This window comes from Onychomys torridus, chromosome 11, assembly GCF_903995425.1.
Source record: "Onychomys torridus chromosome 11, mOncTor1.1, whole genome shotgun sequence".
NCBI classification, from domain to species: domain Eukaryota; kingdom Metazoa; phylum Chordata; class Mammalia; order Rodentia; family Cricetidae; genus Onychomys; species Onychomys torridus.
The window spans coordinates 28,407,426-28,421,637 of NC_050453.1; the positions used below are offsets into that span (position 1 = coordinate 28,407,426).

The 14,212-nt window shown below is 51.6% G+C and overlaps 1 protein-coding gene across 1 annotated transcript in view; it reads right to left on the reverse strand.

The window, feature by feature from the left end:
- Positions 1–2,158: 2,158 nt before the first annotated feature.
- Positions 2,159–14,212, reverse strand: part of Gpa33 (glycoprotein A33) — a 35,496-nt gene continuing 23,442 nt past the window's right edge. The window contains exons 5-8 of the mRNA XM_036202692.1: positions 10,449–10,604; positions 3,661–3,780; positions 2,866–3,001; positions 2,159–2,424 (exon numbers count right to left, since the gene is read on the reverse strand). Coding sequence (XP_036058585.1) covers positions 2,295–2,424; positions 2,866–3,001; positions 3,661–3,780; positions 10,449–10,604 — 542 coding nt within the window. The 3' untranslated portion in view covers positions 2,159–2,294. The remainder of the gene's footprint in view (positions 2,425–2,865; positions 3,002–3,660; positions 3,781–10,448; positions 10,605–14,212) is intronic.

Sequence of the window (14,212 nt, forward strand, 5' to 3'; positions counted from 1 at the left end):
GTGATAGAGCCCTGCACTGGAGGCCAACTGAGTGTCAGCACCCACTCTGCTTTGTCAAGATGCAGCCAAGTGTCACCTCGGCTTTGAATCATCCCTAGTCACCGAGGCGCACTCTCCCCACACCCCAACACACACCTGCCTTGTCCCAGTCCTTCCCCATCTCATGGGACTGTTCCTGTGTCTGCTTCCTGCAATGGGATGCCAGCTCTTCAGTACCCCCTGGGAGCAGCACCAAGCACAAGCAGGTGCTCACAAAATCCGTGCTAAAGAGGGGCCTGTTCTCCCCTGTGCTCTTCCCTAAACCCAAGCTAAGATGGAAGGCTTTGGAGGACAGGTGACAGGACCATTGAGGAATGAGTAGCTTCCAGATGTGCTTGTGGAGCCATAAACCATGAAGGATAGTGGTTCCTCAAAGTAGTGGTTCCCTTGAGCAAGACACTGTGACAGTAACCATTGCCTATTTAACTAGCCCTTACCAAATGCCTACCTGGACCCATTCCTATGCTCATGAATCCTGTAGGCAGAGGCAGAGGAGAAGGCATATAGCCAGGTCATGGCAGCATCATATGACAAATGCTGGCACAGGAAAATCACAGGGCTCCACAGGAAGTGACATGAAGGAGATGACCCTGAAGGTGTCTCATGATCTGTGGTCAAGCTGAGCACTGAGTATGGATCCAAGATTTGCAGGAGAGACACCACAGTTCTCTGCGACAGAGTTCTCTGCCCATCTCCGCAGAAGGGGCACTGTAGGCTGTCACAGGCGAGAGCATCTCTGTCACCATCCTGGAGGCACGGATGACTCCCAGGCCTGCTAGGTCTTCTGACCCCGCGGGCTCTCAGAGCATACCTCCCCCACCAGGCTGAGCTCTATCCTGTCTCCAACAGCCTTAAGAGTTACTGCCTGCCCTTGCCTTGGCCACAAGCAATGGAGACCAAAGGTTCTCCACCTGGTCGCCTTGCCTCACAGCCCGCTAGACAGTGGGTATACTTGGCATGAATAAAGAAAAGTGAATTTCTTCTGATAACTTTATTGATAAGGAAACATTTTGAAGGAAACAAAGAGTTTAGCAGAGTATATAAAAATATACATGTAAATAAAATCAGAAGGGGCAGGGGATTTATACACTTGCTTTTCTGGTGATCCAGATAGTAAAACCCATTTGGAATTGCCCATCTGGCCTGAGCCCTGGAAAGTGAAAGAACTTAGAAAAGGGGTGGGGGTCGGGGTAGGGGGGCTGAGGGCAGGGCAGTGAGGCTCAGCTGTCATTCAGAGGCCAATGGCCAGGCAGGGGTGGGAGGCAAGAAAGCCTGTGGAGGGGGGGCTCATTTTAAATCAGTCTGCTCACCTTACCAGACTAGCATAGGACTTGGGTGTGGTTACCAAGTCACAACCAGAAGGCAAAGCCCTGCCTATGAGGGCAAGCCCCAGCTGAAGCTGCCCAGACCCTGCTCCAGGGGCACCTACCCTAATACAGCAGGAAGCAGCGTTCTGATGGCCTTGCATGTTACCCAGGTCTGGATGCAGGACAAAGTGACTTCGCTGCTTTCCTACAGGTGAGCAGCCACAACAGGATTAAGAAGAACACTGGGGTCCAAGAGTGGAGGGCTATAAGGACAGGCAAGATTTTTGACAGGCAGGGATGGAACTGTGTTGGGGGAGTCCTGAGAAGGCATGTATCTGGGAACAGGAGATGAGGGAGAAGCTGGAGGCCAACATGGCCCCCAAGCATGGAGGGCACAATTAAGCTGGGTAAATCATAGGGGCTCCACCATATCCTTGATTTTTTTTCCCTTCATTAAACAAAAAATATTGAGTGCAAGCCCATCCACAGGTTCTCCCCTGAGTGCTGGGCGTGGTGGGCAGGAGAGACTCCCACACTTCTGAAGTTGGCGCTGTCTGCATGGGGAGCTCTGAATAGAAGCACCCCTGCTCAATGCTGGTGGGGCCCAGGCATAAGAGGGGCGGGGGATGTGTGTGTGTGCTGTCTGATCTGGGAAGAAGGACCAGCCCTGAGTCCCATAGAGCAATAAGGAGGGGTTCTTTCAGTGTGGTTGCCTGGGTAACAGGTAGGACCCATGTAACCAGGCCAATGATGCTCCCCAGAAACACACACACACACACACACACACACACACACACACACACACACACACACACACACACACACACACAAGAAGCGCTTCACCAGTGGCTGGGGCGGGGCGGGACTGTGGGGCTAGAGAGGAAAGAGGCCAGGCCAGAAGCGGGAGACTGGGCCCTGGCCCTCCTCTCCCATCGGGCAATGGCCGCTTCACTGGAAGGGCTGCTCTGGAGAGCTCCGCCCTGAGCTCCTCTGGTCCCCATGCCTGTAGTCTTCCTCGTCCCTTCCTCTGGAAATTTCCGTCCGCTTCGCTTGAGGCTCTTGGTAAGCGGCTCGGTTTCTACAGGGCAGTGGAGAAAGAAGAGAAGGTAGGTGGTCAAGGGGTAGGGGAGTTCACTGGTCCAACCACCATCCCACCGCCGGGCTGCAATGGGCCCCTGTGCTGCAGCGCTGGGTTACGAGAGCGCAGTGAGATCTCAGAATACCCTACTCGTGGGCTGAGGAGCCTGTGGAAGCATCATGTGTGTGTCAGCCTCTACCTGGCCCTCAGCTTGCCACGAGAAGGCCCGTCCCGAGATGCAAACCACAGGCCCGGGGGCCAAGCGCAGGACTACAGTCCCGCCCTTGATTTGGGTGAGTTGCTCCTTCCTCAACTGCAACCTAGGAAGACTGCAACCGCAGTGTCTGCCAGCCGAGGTGCTAAGCGGATATGCCTGAGGAGTTGGGGGTGCGTCTTCCCACCCGCTTCCTCCCAAGGGGCCACCTCTCCCAGCGCACTTACGGCCTTGCGCCCTGCACGGCCTCATCTTTGCCCTGCTCTTCCCGGCAGCAGCAGCAGTAGACGATGATGCCAATGATGATGAGGGCCGCAAACACACCCCCGGCAATGCCCGCATACAGCGCGATGTTCATGGAAGCTGCAAGAGGGTGGGGCAGCTGTACCTCCTGAGCCCCAACTCTCGCCACCACCGCCCCGGACTCAACCCTCGGCCACAGAGGAGAAAGCCAGGCTGGAGGTGAGGAGGCACAGCACCGGTGCAGGGCACAGCAGGCCGGTCCCTCTGGACCACTCCAGCCCTTTTGCCAGCCTAGGGAGCAAAGGCTGCAGACCTCTGGTAACACTCTGCAAAAGTCATGGCCCCGGAAGACTGTGATTAGACAGATCTGAGGACACTCTTAAGGATAGAGGAGCAAGCAAGGACCGACAGAGGGAGCATTCTGATACTGGGCTCCCCAACGGTCAGCTTTGCCAGCTTCTGGCTTATGCTTGAGATAGCTGTGGTCTCCCTTCTCTCCACAAAAAGAGACGAGGGTTTAGACCAAGGCAACTGGTTCTAGGCACTTCTCTCACACTCTCTGAGTGGCCCACGTGGCAGGCATGGTTGAAGAGGTCTCCAGGAGTCTGCCCCAGGCTCAATTTCCAAAGAACTGGAGGAGCTGAGCTGACCTCCGTGAGAGGAAAGTCTGAGGCAGGAGTCACCTCTCCAGGGCCACAGCAACCACCTCATTTGCCTCCAAAGGGCCTCAAGCAGCCATCTCTGGGCCTGGTACCCTCCCCTCCCCACCCTGCTCTTACGAAGTCTGGGAATCACGGTGATGTTGCAGGACTGCACCCCCACGTCGTTCTTGGAGGTGCAGATGTAGTAGCCCGCCATTTCCGTGCTGATGTTCTTCAGAATCAAGGGCTGGCCTGAGACTAAACAAAGAGAAGCCGGTGAAGAGATGGTGGTGTGGTGGAGTGGGTACAGGCCAGGGCTGGGAGGCTGGGGCCCCGGGAGCCAAAGACTCATCACTGAGCACCTTCCGAGCTAGCCAATCCAATCTGTGACGTCTCTCAGGTCACTGGGGGGTCAACATGGCAGGTGGGACAATACCGAAGGGCTTGACACCCAGGACCCTGGGTGTCAAGTCTGGCTTTGTCCACTTACTTGATGATGTGTTTGGCAAGTAACTTGGCTTACTTTAAACCTATTTCTTCAACTCTAATTAGAAACGATAATACCTGCCTGGCAAGGTACTTGTGAGCCTAAAATGAGGCATTAATAATAAAGAGAAGTGCCCTAGCGGAATACCTGATGTGCAGTAAGTGCTTGGGAAGCAAGTATATGTATTACGGGAAAATGTGTATATGTGATGTGTGTGGGGTAGGGTTGTGGGTTATTGGGGGGTGTTGTGCAAGTTGGGGGACAGTGACGGTTTAAACCCTTCCTCCTCCCCCATCACCACGCCAGCTGTCTAGTTCTTCGGCTGCGGCTGCCTCATCTGGGACACGAGAGTGAAAACAGCCAATGTCGAGCCCAGGGGACAGGTGTCCTCACAAGAGACCTCTCCCTGAATCCATGGTCCCGTGGGTTTGAACCTAGACAGCCTATGTGTGTGTCCTGTTCTCAGAGACCTTTGGTCATGACAGCAGAGCCAACCTCAGCAGGACCTTGCTACGGCCAGATGCTGCCATCCACCCCCAGGGGACGGTCTAAGTCATCAAGAGGGACCTGTTTCAGCCCAGGAGACATTTCAGAGGCTGTCTCTAATCTTCAGTAACCAACTCCGTGTGTGTGTGTGTGTGTGTGTGTGTGTGTGTGTGTGTGTGTGTATGTGTGTGTGTGTGTGTACACATGTGTGTACACGTGTGTGTGCATGCACATGCCTGTAGTATATGTGCACATATGTATACACACGTGGAGGCTGGGAGTTAACATCAGGTGTCTTCAGTCTCTCTTCTATCTCACGTTTTGTGATCGGGTCTCTCGAGAAACCTGGAGCGCACTGATCTGGCTCCTCGGTGGATGTTCAAAGAGCCCTGGGGAGCCCTGTCTCTGCCTCCCTGGGGCTGGGATTACAGGCAGGTGCTGCCGCCCCTCTCTTATGTGGGTTGCTGAGGATCAAACCAAGGTCCTCAAGATTTTGTGGCAAGCCTTTTACTGACTGCACTATGCCCCACCCCGGCCCTGCGCTCTGAGCTTTTGGTATGGTGACAAACTTCAGATCTGGTCCTGCAACCCTGCCAGTGTCCTCCTTGCTGCTTCCCATGTGCAAAGCCAAGGAGCGGCCCACATGAGGTCCGACCTCCATGCTCTGCAGTGCGTTATGTCCTACCGTCTCTCCATATTACAATCATCTCATCCTCCGGTCATTCTTATGTGGAAGTATTGTCAACAAGTATCCCCCACTCCAACTCCATAGGAGAGAACTGGCTTCTGCAAGGTGCCCTCTGACCTTCAGACTGGTATGTACATGTGCATGCACACTAATAACAAGTAAATAAGTGCTTAAAAACACCTGTGCACTGTAAAAAGAATGCATGCCTATGGTAAGAATTCATGTATGACATAAAACGATTGTGTCAACTCACTTCCAACTGAAAACACCTGCGTCCCCCTCACGGCTCCAAACACAGTGAGGAGCGTCCCTGCCCTTTTGGCATTTCCAATCCACCAAGGAAGACACACATTAAACAATGGTGATTTTATGAGTGCTTATGGTTCAAAATGGAGGTTGTATCTGAACTCACGGTGAAGGGGTTTACTCTTGTCTGGGGGTCAGAGGAAGCCGCTAAAAGAAGAGAGATTAAGATAAAATCCCCCTTAATCGAAGCTCACTGATACTATTTGCTCCTCTTCTTCTCACAGATACACCACTTTCCTCGTATTCTTCCCTTTAAGCTCAAAGCAATGTTTTCTGTAAACCGTGACAGCCTTGGATTCCAGAGCCCCGCTCCTGGGTGCTTTCTGGTATACATACATGTGATATTTGTATATGATACTGAAGAGTCATCCACAAGTGAAGCAAGTGTAGAAATCACTATGGTTATGAAGTTTTGGGGGTGTGGCATGCAGGTGTTTTACTATGCCAGGGGGCCATGGGAACCCCTGATTGGGATTCAGAGTATTAACGTTCCTGTTCTCTAGCCCTGATGGAGTTGGTTATTCTTAAGAGGATTTTGAAGGATCACTCTACAGAATGCTCAGTGGCCCCCAGGTGTGCCTAGGACGCCTTGTGCCGGCATCAGCATCCCCTTGAAAGTGTGCTTGCTGCTCAGTGAGAATCAGGAGTCCACAGCACCCCGGGGCAGATCTAGGCCTTGCTTAGGGGTGGGGTCACGGGGGTTCCTGATGCTTGAGCCAGCTTCCCCTAGTCTCTGAAGCAAACGATGGGCTCTAGAAATGTCTCTGGATGAAGCAGTGCTCACCCCATGCCGCCAATTGGCTTTGGTTGAACTGGGGATCCCAGGCTCCCTTCCCTTCTTAAGAGTGCCCACTAGTTTCAGAAACCCAGTTTCCCGTTGTTATGGCGACACCTTTTGGTCAGTATAGGGAATGCATGACAATCGTCTGTCTTCTGTGGAAGTGCTAAGAAACGCTGACCACCCCAAGATATCGATGTTGAATGAACAGGATCTGCTCTTTCTGTCCTCTCCCATCAAGGCTGGTCAGGAAGCTCTGGAGGCTAACCTCTCATCCCAGGCTGTGGGGGTGGACCCTTCACTACCCTCACTACAGTGTTCCAGTCTCCTTCCTTGATTCCTGTTCCTTCCACTCCTGAAACTCACTGGCTGGAACACAGTTCTTCAAGCATTTTCAGAGCCCTCCTGTGGGAAACTGTCTCTTACTTCAACGAAGGTAATAGCACATCTCAACTTTTGTTATGTTTTTTGTTGTTGTGGTTTTGTGGTTTTGTTTGTTTTCCAGGATCGGGGAAAGTTGTGAGTGACTTACAGCTACAAAGTTAAAACAGGACTCTAGGGCTCTCGCTGAAGGGCACTCTAGGAACACAAGGCTTGGAGAAGGGTGCCCTGCCTCCATCACATTGTCCAGACATATGGCTATATGGTGATCATCATGTCCAGCGTTAATACTGCCAATCTGCATCAGAATCACCTAGCGGATAGGCTTCTGGGCATGCCTGTGAGGCATTCCAGATCAAGTCAGCCTTGGGCATGGTTGTGTGGGGTGGTCCAGATTAATTAAGGTGGGAAGACCTGCCTTAGCGCGGGCAGTACCATCCCTTGGGCTGGAATCCTAGGCTGAATAAAAAGGGGAAAGTGAGCTGTGTGGCGTGATCCCATGTGTGTGTGTGTGTGTGTCTGTCTGTCTGTCTGTCTGTCTGTCTATTTCTCTGTGTGTGTGTGTGTGTGTGTGTGTGTGTGCCTGTCTGTCTGCTTCTCTCCTCTATGTGTGTGTGTGTGTGTCTATCTGTCTGTCTATTTCTGTGTGTGTGTCTGTCTGTCTGTCTGTCTAGTTTTCTGTGTGTGTGTCTGTCTGTCTATTTCTTTCTGTGTGTGTCTGTGTCTGTCTGTCTGTCTATTTCTGTGTGTCTGTCTGTCTGTCTATTTCTCTCTGTGTGTGTCTGTGTCTGTCTGCCTGTCTGCTTCTCTCCTCTATGTGTGTGTGTGTGTGTGTGTGTGTGTGTCTGTCTGTCTGTCTCTCTCTCTCTCTCTCTCTCTCTCTCTCTCTCTCTCTCTTTCTCTCTCTCTCTGTCTGTCTGTCTGTCTGTCTGTCTCTGCAGATGCAGTGTGGCCAGCTGCTTTCATCAAAATGTCTTACCATGGCAGCCATCTTTGCTGTCACTCTGGGCCTGAATTCTGACTGAGAAAATCTGAACTCAGGGCTGGATAAAGCAGAGAAGAAAATCTCGCCTTAACCTCCTCCCATGCCCTCAGGATTCACCCACTTTTAGTCGTAAAGAAACTAAGTTTGGGCCGCTGACAACTTCTTGTGATGGAGGTGGGGAGCTGTGTTAGGATGCCCATTTGTGTGGCCTCTAGGAGGAGCCCAGTGCTTACAGGGAAAAGTCTGGCCTCCTAGGCTGACACACAGGCCCCTCTCCATCTCGCCTATCTTCCTCATCAGCAGCTTCTCCCATCATTTCTGTGTGGACATGCATCCAACCCCTCAGGCACGCTGATGCCATGGTTCCCATGCTGTTCTCCCCTGTGGAGGGCTGACTGAGTCCTGCACTGCCCACGCATGATCTTCGGTTCCCCTTTCACAGCAACGGCCTGAGAGGAGCACTGGTGTTGTGCCCATTTGACAGATGTAGAGACAAAGGCACAGGCAGCAAAGTAACAAGCAGCACCGCCAGGATTCAAGCCCCTGCCTGCTCTTGTGTATCAGGTCACACGGCAACTCAAACATCCTCTTCGTGAAGAAAACTTCCCGGATCCCTCACACATGCTCACACACCACTGTATGTCAGCTACTGCGGTTCATGACCTCATGACCTCCATCCCTGGACCCCACTGTGCACACTTGGATAGATGACAGTCACACATCACTGTGTCCTCGGACCATGAATACAGAACAGAGGGTAGAGACAGAAGACCACAGGGACTGAGGATTCCAACAGAATCCCAGACACTCAAACACTGGCAATCCAGGGGCCAGTGACATGACTGTGGGTGAGAGAGACTACCTGAGTCAAGTTCAGACCCTGGGATTCATGTGATGGGAGAGAAGAGACTCCCACACGTTGCCCTCTGACCTCTCACTGTGGTGCACTTGCGCATATGTGCACACTAAACAAATGCAATTTTTAAAATGTTTTTAAAATCAGGAAACCTGAAACATGCCAGCAAGGCTAGAAGGTTGTGGAAATTCACACTGCATCATCCCTTTTATATTGAGTCAAGTGAGGTCTACTGAGTTTGATTTTGTTATTGGTGTTTTGTTAGTGTTGTTTGCTTTTGTGGAGTTTTTGTTGTTGTTTTAAGACAGGGCTTCTTGGGTTGGGGATTTAGCTCAGCAGTAGAGCGCTTACCTAGCAAGTGCAAGGCCCTGGGTTTGATCCTCAGCTCAAAAAAAGAAAGAAAGGAAGGAAGGAAGGAAGGAAGGAAGGAAGGAAGGAAGGAAGGAAGAAAGAAAGAAAGAAAGAAAGAAAGAAAGAAAGAAAGAAAGAAAGAAAGAAAGAAAGAAAGAAAGAAAAGACAGGGCTTCTCTGTGTATCCCTGGCTGTCCTGGATCTCGCTCTGTAGACCAGGCTGGCCTCGAACTCAAAGAGATGCCTGTCTCTGCCTCCCAAGTGCTGGGATTAAAGGTGTGCACCACCACTGCCTGCCTGGCTACTAACTTTGTTTTTAAGAAGTTATTGCTTGGCCTCCAAATGAGTGAAAGGTAGCATGATAAGTCCACTCTGGTTTGATGGAAATATAAGGAGTGGGGCCTTCTTCAGGGTTCAGGATGTTCTTCTTCCCTCAGGTCAGCTTCTCAAAATAGGTGTGTCCTGTTGTGGAGTATTTGTTTACACTGTAAAGATGTGTCTCTGCCTAAGGCATCTTCTAACTGGTTTAATCATGAGCTGAATGTCCAAGAGCTAGGCAGGAGAGATAGGTGGGATTTCTGGGGAGACAGAGGAAGAGGACATGCGAATTTTGCCAGCAGACTCAAGTCAAACATGCTGAACTTGGAGGAAGGTAAAGCCATGTAGCAGAACGCAGATTAATATAAATAGGTTAGTTTAAATTATAAGAGCTAGCTGAGAAAAGCCTAAGCTAAGGCCGAGCTTTCATATTTTAATAATGAGTCTATTATTAAACTGGTGGCCCAAAGAAACATCAGACTACAGCGCCCACCCACAGGCTTGGCTCTTACCTCTCTGTTCCATTTCCACACACACACAGGACTGCAAGATCTCAAGGCTAAACCTGACAGGCATCTTTCGAACCTTTCGGTTCCTGTCTCAGATCTCTGGTGCCGCCAGGGCAGCTGTGGACTCTGGAAGCCCAGGGGATTTCCACACAGGTGGACACAATGGCAGCAGAGTGTTTACACAGCCCCAGCTCCACCTCTCTCTCCTCCACACCCCTCCACACCCCCCCCCCCCCCCCCCCCTTTTCTTCCTCTCCCACCTACATCTCTTCCTTTTCCTCAGTCTAGTTTGTTTCCTGACCTAAAGGTCAAGTATCGGCTGCCCAGTACAAAATGGGTCTCCGGGCAACTAGGCCTAAATCCGCCATAGCCTGTTCTGAGAACGAGGACCCTAATGGTGTGTTTGTGGTGGTGTCTGGGAGGGACCGGTCTGGATAGGAAAGCCCTCAAAAGTGGGCTTTAGGCCATAATCATGCTTCAAAGAACAAGCCCCAGTGTTTCTGCACAGAAGGCTTAGCAGGCTCAGCGGGACACACTTCCTCTAGAGAATGGCGGGGTGGGGGGTGGGGGAGAACAGTCATTATCTGCTTCTCCAGAGCCACTACTGTCTTTGGCAGTTGTGAAGTGCATGGGTAATGCTCTGACGGATGATCCGCCCAGGGACAGGACTGGGGAAATGGGGCTTTGACTGCTTGGCCAGCCTCTGTCTGCTCTGGTAGCCCTCGGGGGTCAGGTGCACCTGTATGTGGGGCACACCCGCCTTCCCTGACGCCCCTGTCACCTGGCTGGGTGACTGGCCGCGACTGGTTCTGGGTGTTGTAGCTTGACCAGCTGTACTGTGGGGTGGGAGAGCCCTCTGCAGACAGGCACGTCAGCTTGATGTCGTTCCCGATCACCACCTCCCCTTCGATGCTGCAGTCTGGCTTGGAGGGTGCCACTGGGAAAGAAAGAGAGTCATGAATTACATGGGGCAACTACTGCCCGCCCCAGTATCTATCAACCCATCACTCCCATCACACACACACAGAGGCATGCAGGCAGAGACACTCATAGCTTGGTGGTGAGATTCACTATTATAAAGTTAACTCACCCTCAAAATATCCACTGTCATCTCACCCTCTCAAACAGCAGCACCAGAGGCTGTGTGGTGTAGCACAGTGCCCTCTTCTTCCCAGCATACCAGTGTCAACTTCATCAGAGAAGCTGTGACTGCTTATCAGAGACCCTCAGGCCGGGCTTGTGGGCTGCTAACATGCCCTCACAGAAGGAGGGGCTCAGGAGGCTCAGGAGGGCTGTTGAACTCTCTCACCTGGCCATGTGTAAGTGATTTTGCCCTAATTGTTTATGATCTTGTCTCGATCTAAAGCATATGGACTGTGGAAGGCTCCCTGAAGGGGGCATTTTCCGTCTATACAGCCGTGGAGAAGTTGTCTGGGCTGAGGTGTGATTCCAGCACCGTGGCTGCCGTGGGCTCGCCCACGCTTTGCGTGTAACTCAGCGGTATCATGAGCTCCCCAAGCTGAGCTTCAGGAGAATGGCTTTGGTTTGTCACTGGCGCCATGTAGAGTTTGCAAACAAACCACTCAGGGAAAGAGTCCCCTTGACAGGCTGGTTGGTAGTGGCTTCTTGTGCTCTCTGGAATTGTGGGAGTTTAAACATGGCCAACATAGCCATTCTACAAATGGGGGCCATGGAGCACAGAAGGGACATTTGTTCTTGGGTCCTAGCAGAGGTGGGACTAGAACCCAGGTTTCCTGGCTCCAGACCCAGGACTTGCTCTGCTGACCCATGGGAGCTCTCCATGGGAGCTCTCTCTCCATGGGAGCTCTCTCTGCTATTGACTCTGCAGGGATCACAGTGTTCCTGACCTCTAAAGTTAGGGGACAGCAAGCCTGTCCTGTAAAGGGCCACGTGGGAATTGTAGGGTCTATAGACCACAATATTATCTCCAATGCTGTTTTTTCTTTTGGGGGGGTGTAATATTTTTTATTCTTTGAAAATATGAATACATGAATGCAATATATTTTGATCATGTTTACCCGACCCCCCAGACACTCCCTCTGGAGACCTTCTCCCCCACCCCTTGCATTTTCTGGTTTTAATGCAGCTTTAGAACCATAAGGGCAGGGTGGGCTGTGAGCTGGAGCAGGCCAGGGTTTCCTCACACTAGGTTAGATAGTCTTTGCAGCCTTCAGCTGCAGCTCCTTCAGAACATTCTCTGCGGGCCTACCGCCGCCCTCTCCCCCTGCTTTGCTAATAAAATAGGATCAGCACAAGTGGCTAAATAGCAAGACGGACCCCGGGCAGTGCAGACCTTCCTGCTGGGTGGCAAATGTGACTGAAGAGATGGAGTGGGCAGACGTGATCAAGGAAGGCCATAGAAGATGTTTATAAGCCCCAGCAGCCATTGCCAACCATCTGTCCTTGGTCCCCTGGCTCCTTGATACCCCAAGCCTGGGTCTTTCCCTCATCCTTGTTAACATCACTTTGGGTGAAGTGGGTGGTTCTATAAATGTTATTAGGTTCTGCCTCACAATGCTGGGCACTGGGTGACGCTGTGAGAGAGTCAAGGAATCCAATGGGGATCAAAGGACAATGAAACAGTGACAGAGCAGGGGACAAGACAGCTGGAGCAGAGGATGGTGACCCATCACCTCATATGGGCGTGAGATGGAGGTCACCATGGCGAAGGTGGAGGCAGGAATTAGAGCAGAGATGAGCATGCTAGGCAGGGGAAGCAGGAAGGATCCACGAGACGTCAGGAAGCATCTCTGGGGGTGAGGAAGGGAGCACATACAGAGGAAAGTTGTCACTGGTGTCCTTGGGTAGAGGGCCTGTCCCTCTACTTTCATGGCATGCCCTCTCGGATGGCTTGCTTCAGCCACCCACCCAGGGGGTTCCTGCCAGCCTTAGCCCACCTCGAAGTTGCTGGAAGAAGGGTCCCTAACTCTCCTTTCTCTTCCAGTCCAGCAGCTGCAGATGGTTTTTTTTTTTTTTTTTGGAAACAGGCAGGCTATTATTAGGAGTGCCTGACATCTGCTACCACAGCTGGGCCAGCCAGGTATGGAACCACCAGACACATTAGAGGCACTCCCTTATTGCCAAACAAAATCCAGGCTTCTGAGGATCAAAGACAGGCCTGCATGAGCAGGTGAGCAAAAGCCCTGCCAGCAGCTGGCTAATTGTCAACCTCCTGCCCATCCTGCTGGGCCAGCAAGCCGCCCTGGGGATGCAGGGGAGGTGGACTTACCCTCTGGGTACTCCTGCTGGGCTTCACTTTCTCCTCTGGGTCCCACAGTGGTACCCTGCGGTGCCCTTACCTAGCCAGCCTCATCCTCAGGCATGCTTTTAGCAGGAGGCTCAGCGGCAAAATCCCACATGCCCTGTTAGATTCAATGGTACAGTCGCAGTGGCACTCTCTCTGAGCTAGGGTTTCTTTGCAGGGAGCGGGGCAGGGATACAGGACAGGAAGGGAGAGTTCTGGAGGGCAGCTACTGAAGCATAAAAAGCAAATGGACACAGTGAAAAGACTGGACGGCTTACTCCTCCCCACTCCTTGGCAAGGAAGGCAAGGAACTCCAGAAACTGCCCATGGGAGGAAGTGGGGGTGATGGCCAGCAAGGGACACCTGCTTTTCAGGAGGACTATGTAGAGAGCTTTTGCTCCAGGCTCTGGACCACAGGCCCTGAACTTCCTACCTGCGCGCCAATCACAAACAGTTGGGCCCTTGAATCATATCTAGTTCAGAGTCCCACGTGTGGCGGGGCTAAGAGTATTGGCTGGGGAGGGCCACATGGCCTGTTTTACAAGTAACATGTAGATGTTACCTGTGCATTTACCGGGAGAGGGGCGATAGAGGACGGACGTCAACGCTAGGCTCCAAAGCCTCTTTGATGCCGACTGTTCCTTCTAAGGACATCAGGGGGCGCCAGAGGCCAGAGCAAAGATTCCCACCTGGAGCACAGGTCTCGAAGTCTTTCTGGCTTCATGACTTGGTGGAGGTTAGCTAGACAAGGCTAGCTCCTAGAGGCTAAGGCTGGGGAGTTTCCTGCTAGCCTGCCCAAAATAAGCCACCCTGTATAATTAAAGCCTTTCTCCTTTAAAAAGCATCCGGCTATAAAAACACAGAGAAAGAAAACTTTTCACAAAAAAAAATCTCACTGGGTTTATTAGCATGTAGAACAAAAAAAGGTCTCTTTTTTAAAAAGCGAAAGATTAGTTTCAGTGAATTCCATATTCCCAGATTAAACTTGTGTCCTTCACTCTTCAGGTTAATTTGTTCCTCTTTAGAAGTAGCTGGTCATTGGTGTAAGGACAGAAGTGTGGTTGGAGGACCAGCAGAATCAGGATTCAGATTTAAAGTGAGTTCCTGCCACTTCCCTTCGGCTCACTAAAATCCTTTGCCCAAAAGACAAGCACTTAAAGAACCCAAACTTTATGTGTCTGTGTACACATAATCCTTATATGTATATGCATGTATGATTTTTATATATACATACACACAAAGTGAGGTAGAGGGCTATATTGAGTATTGTTTGTGCAAAA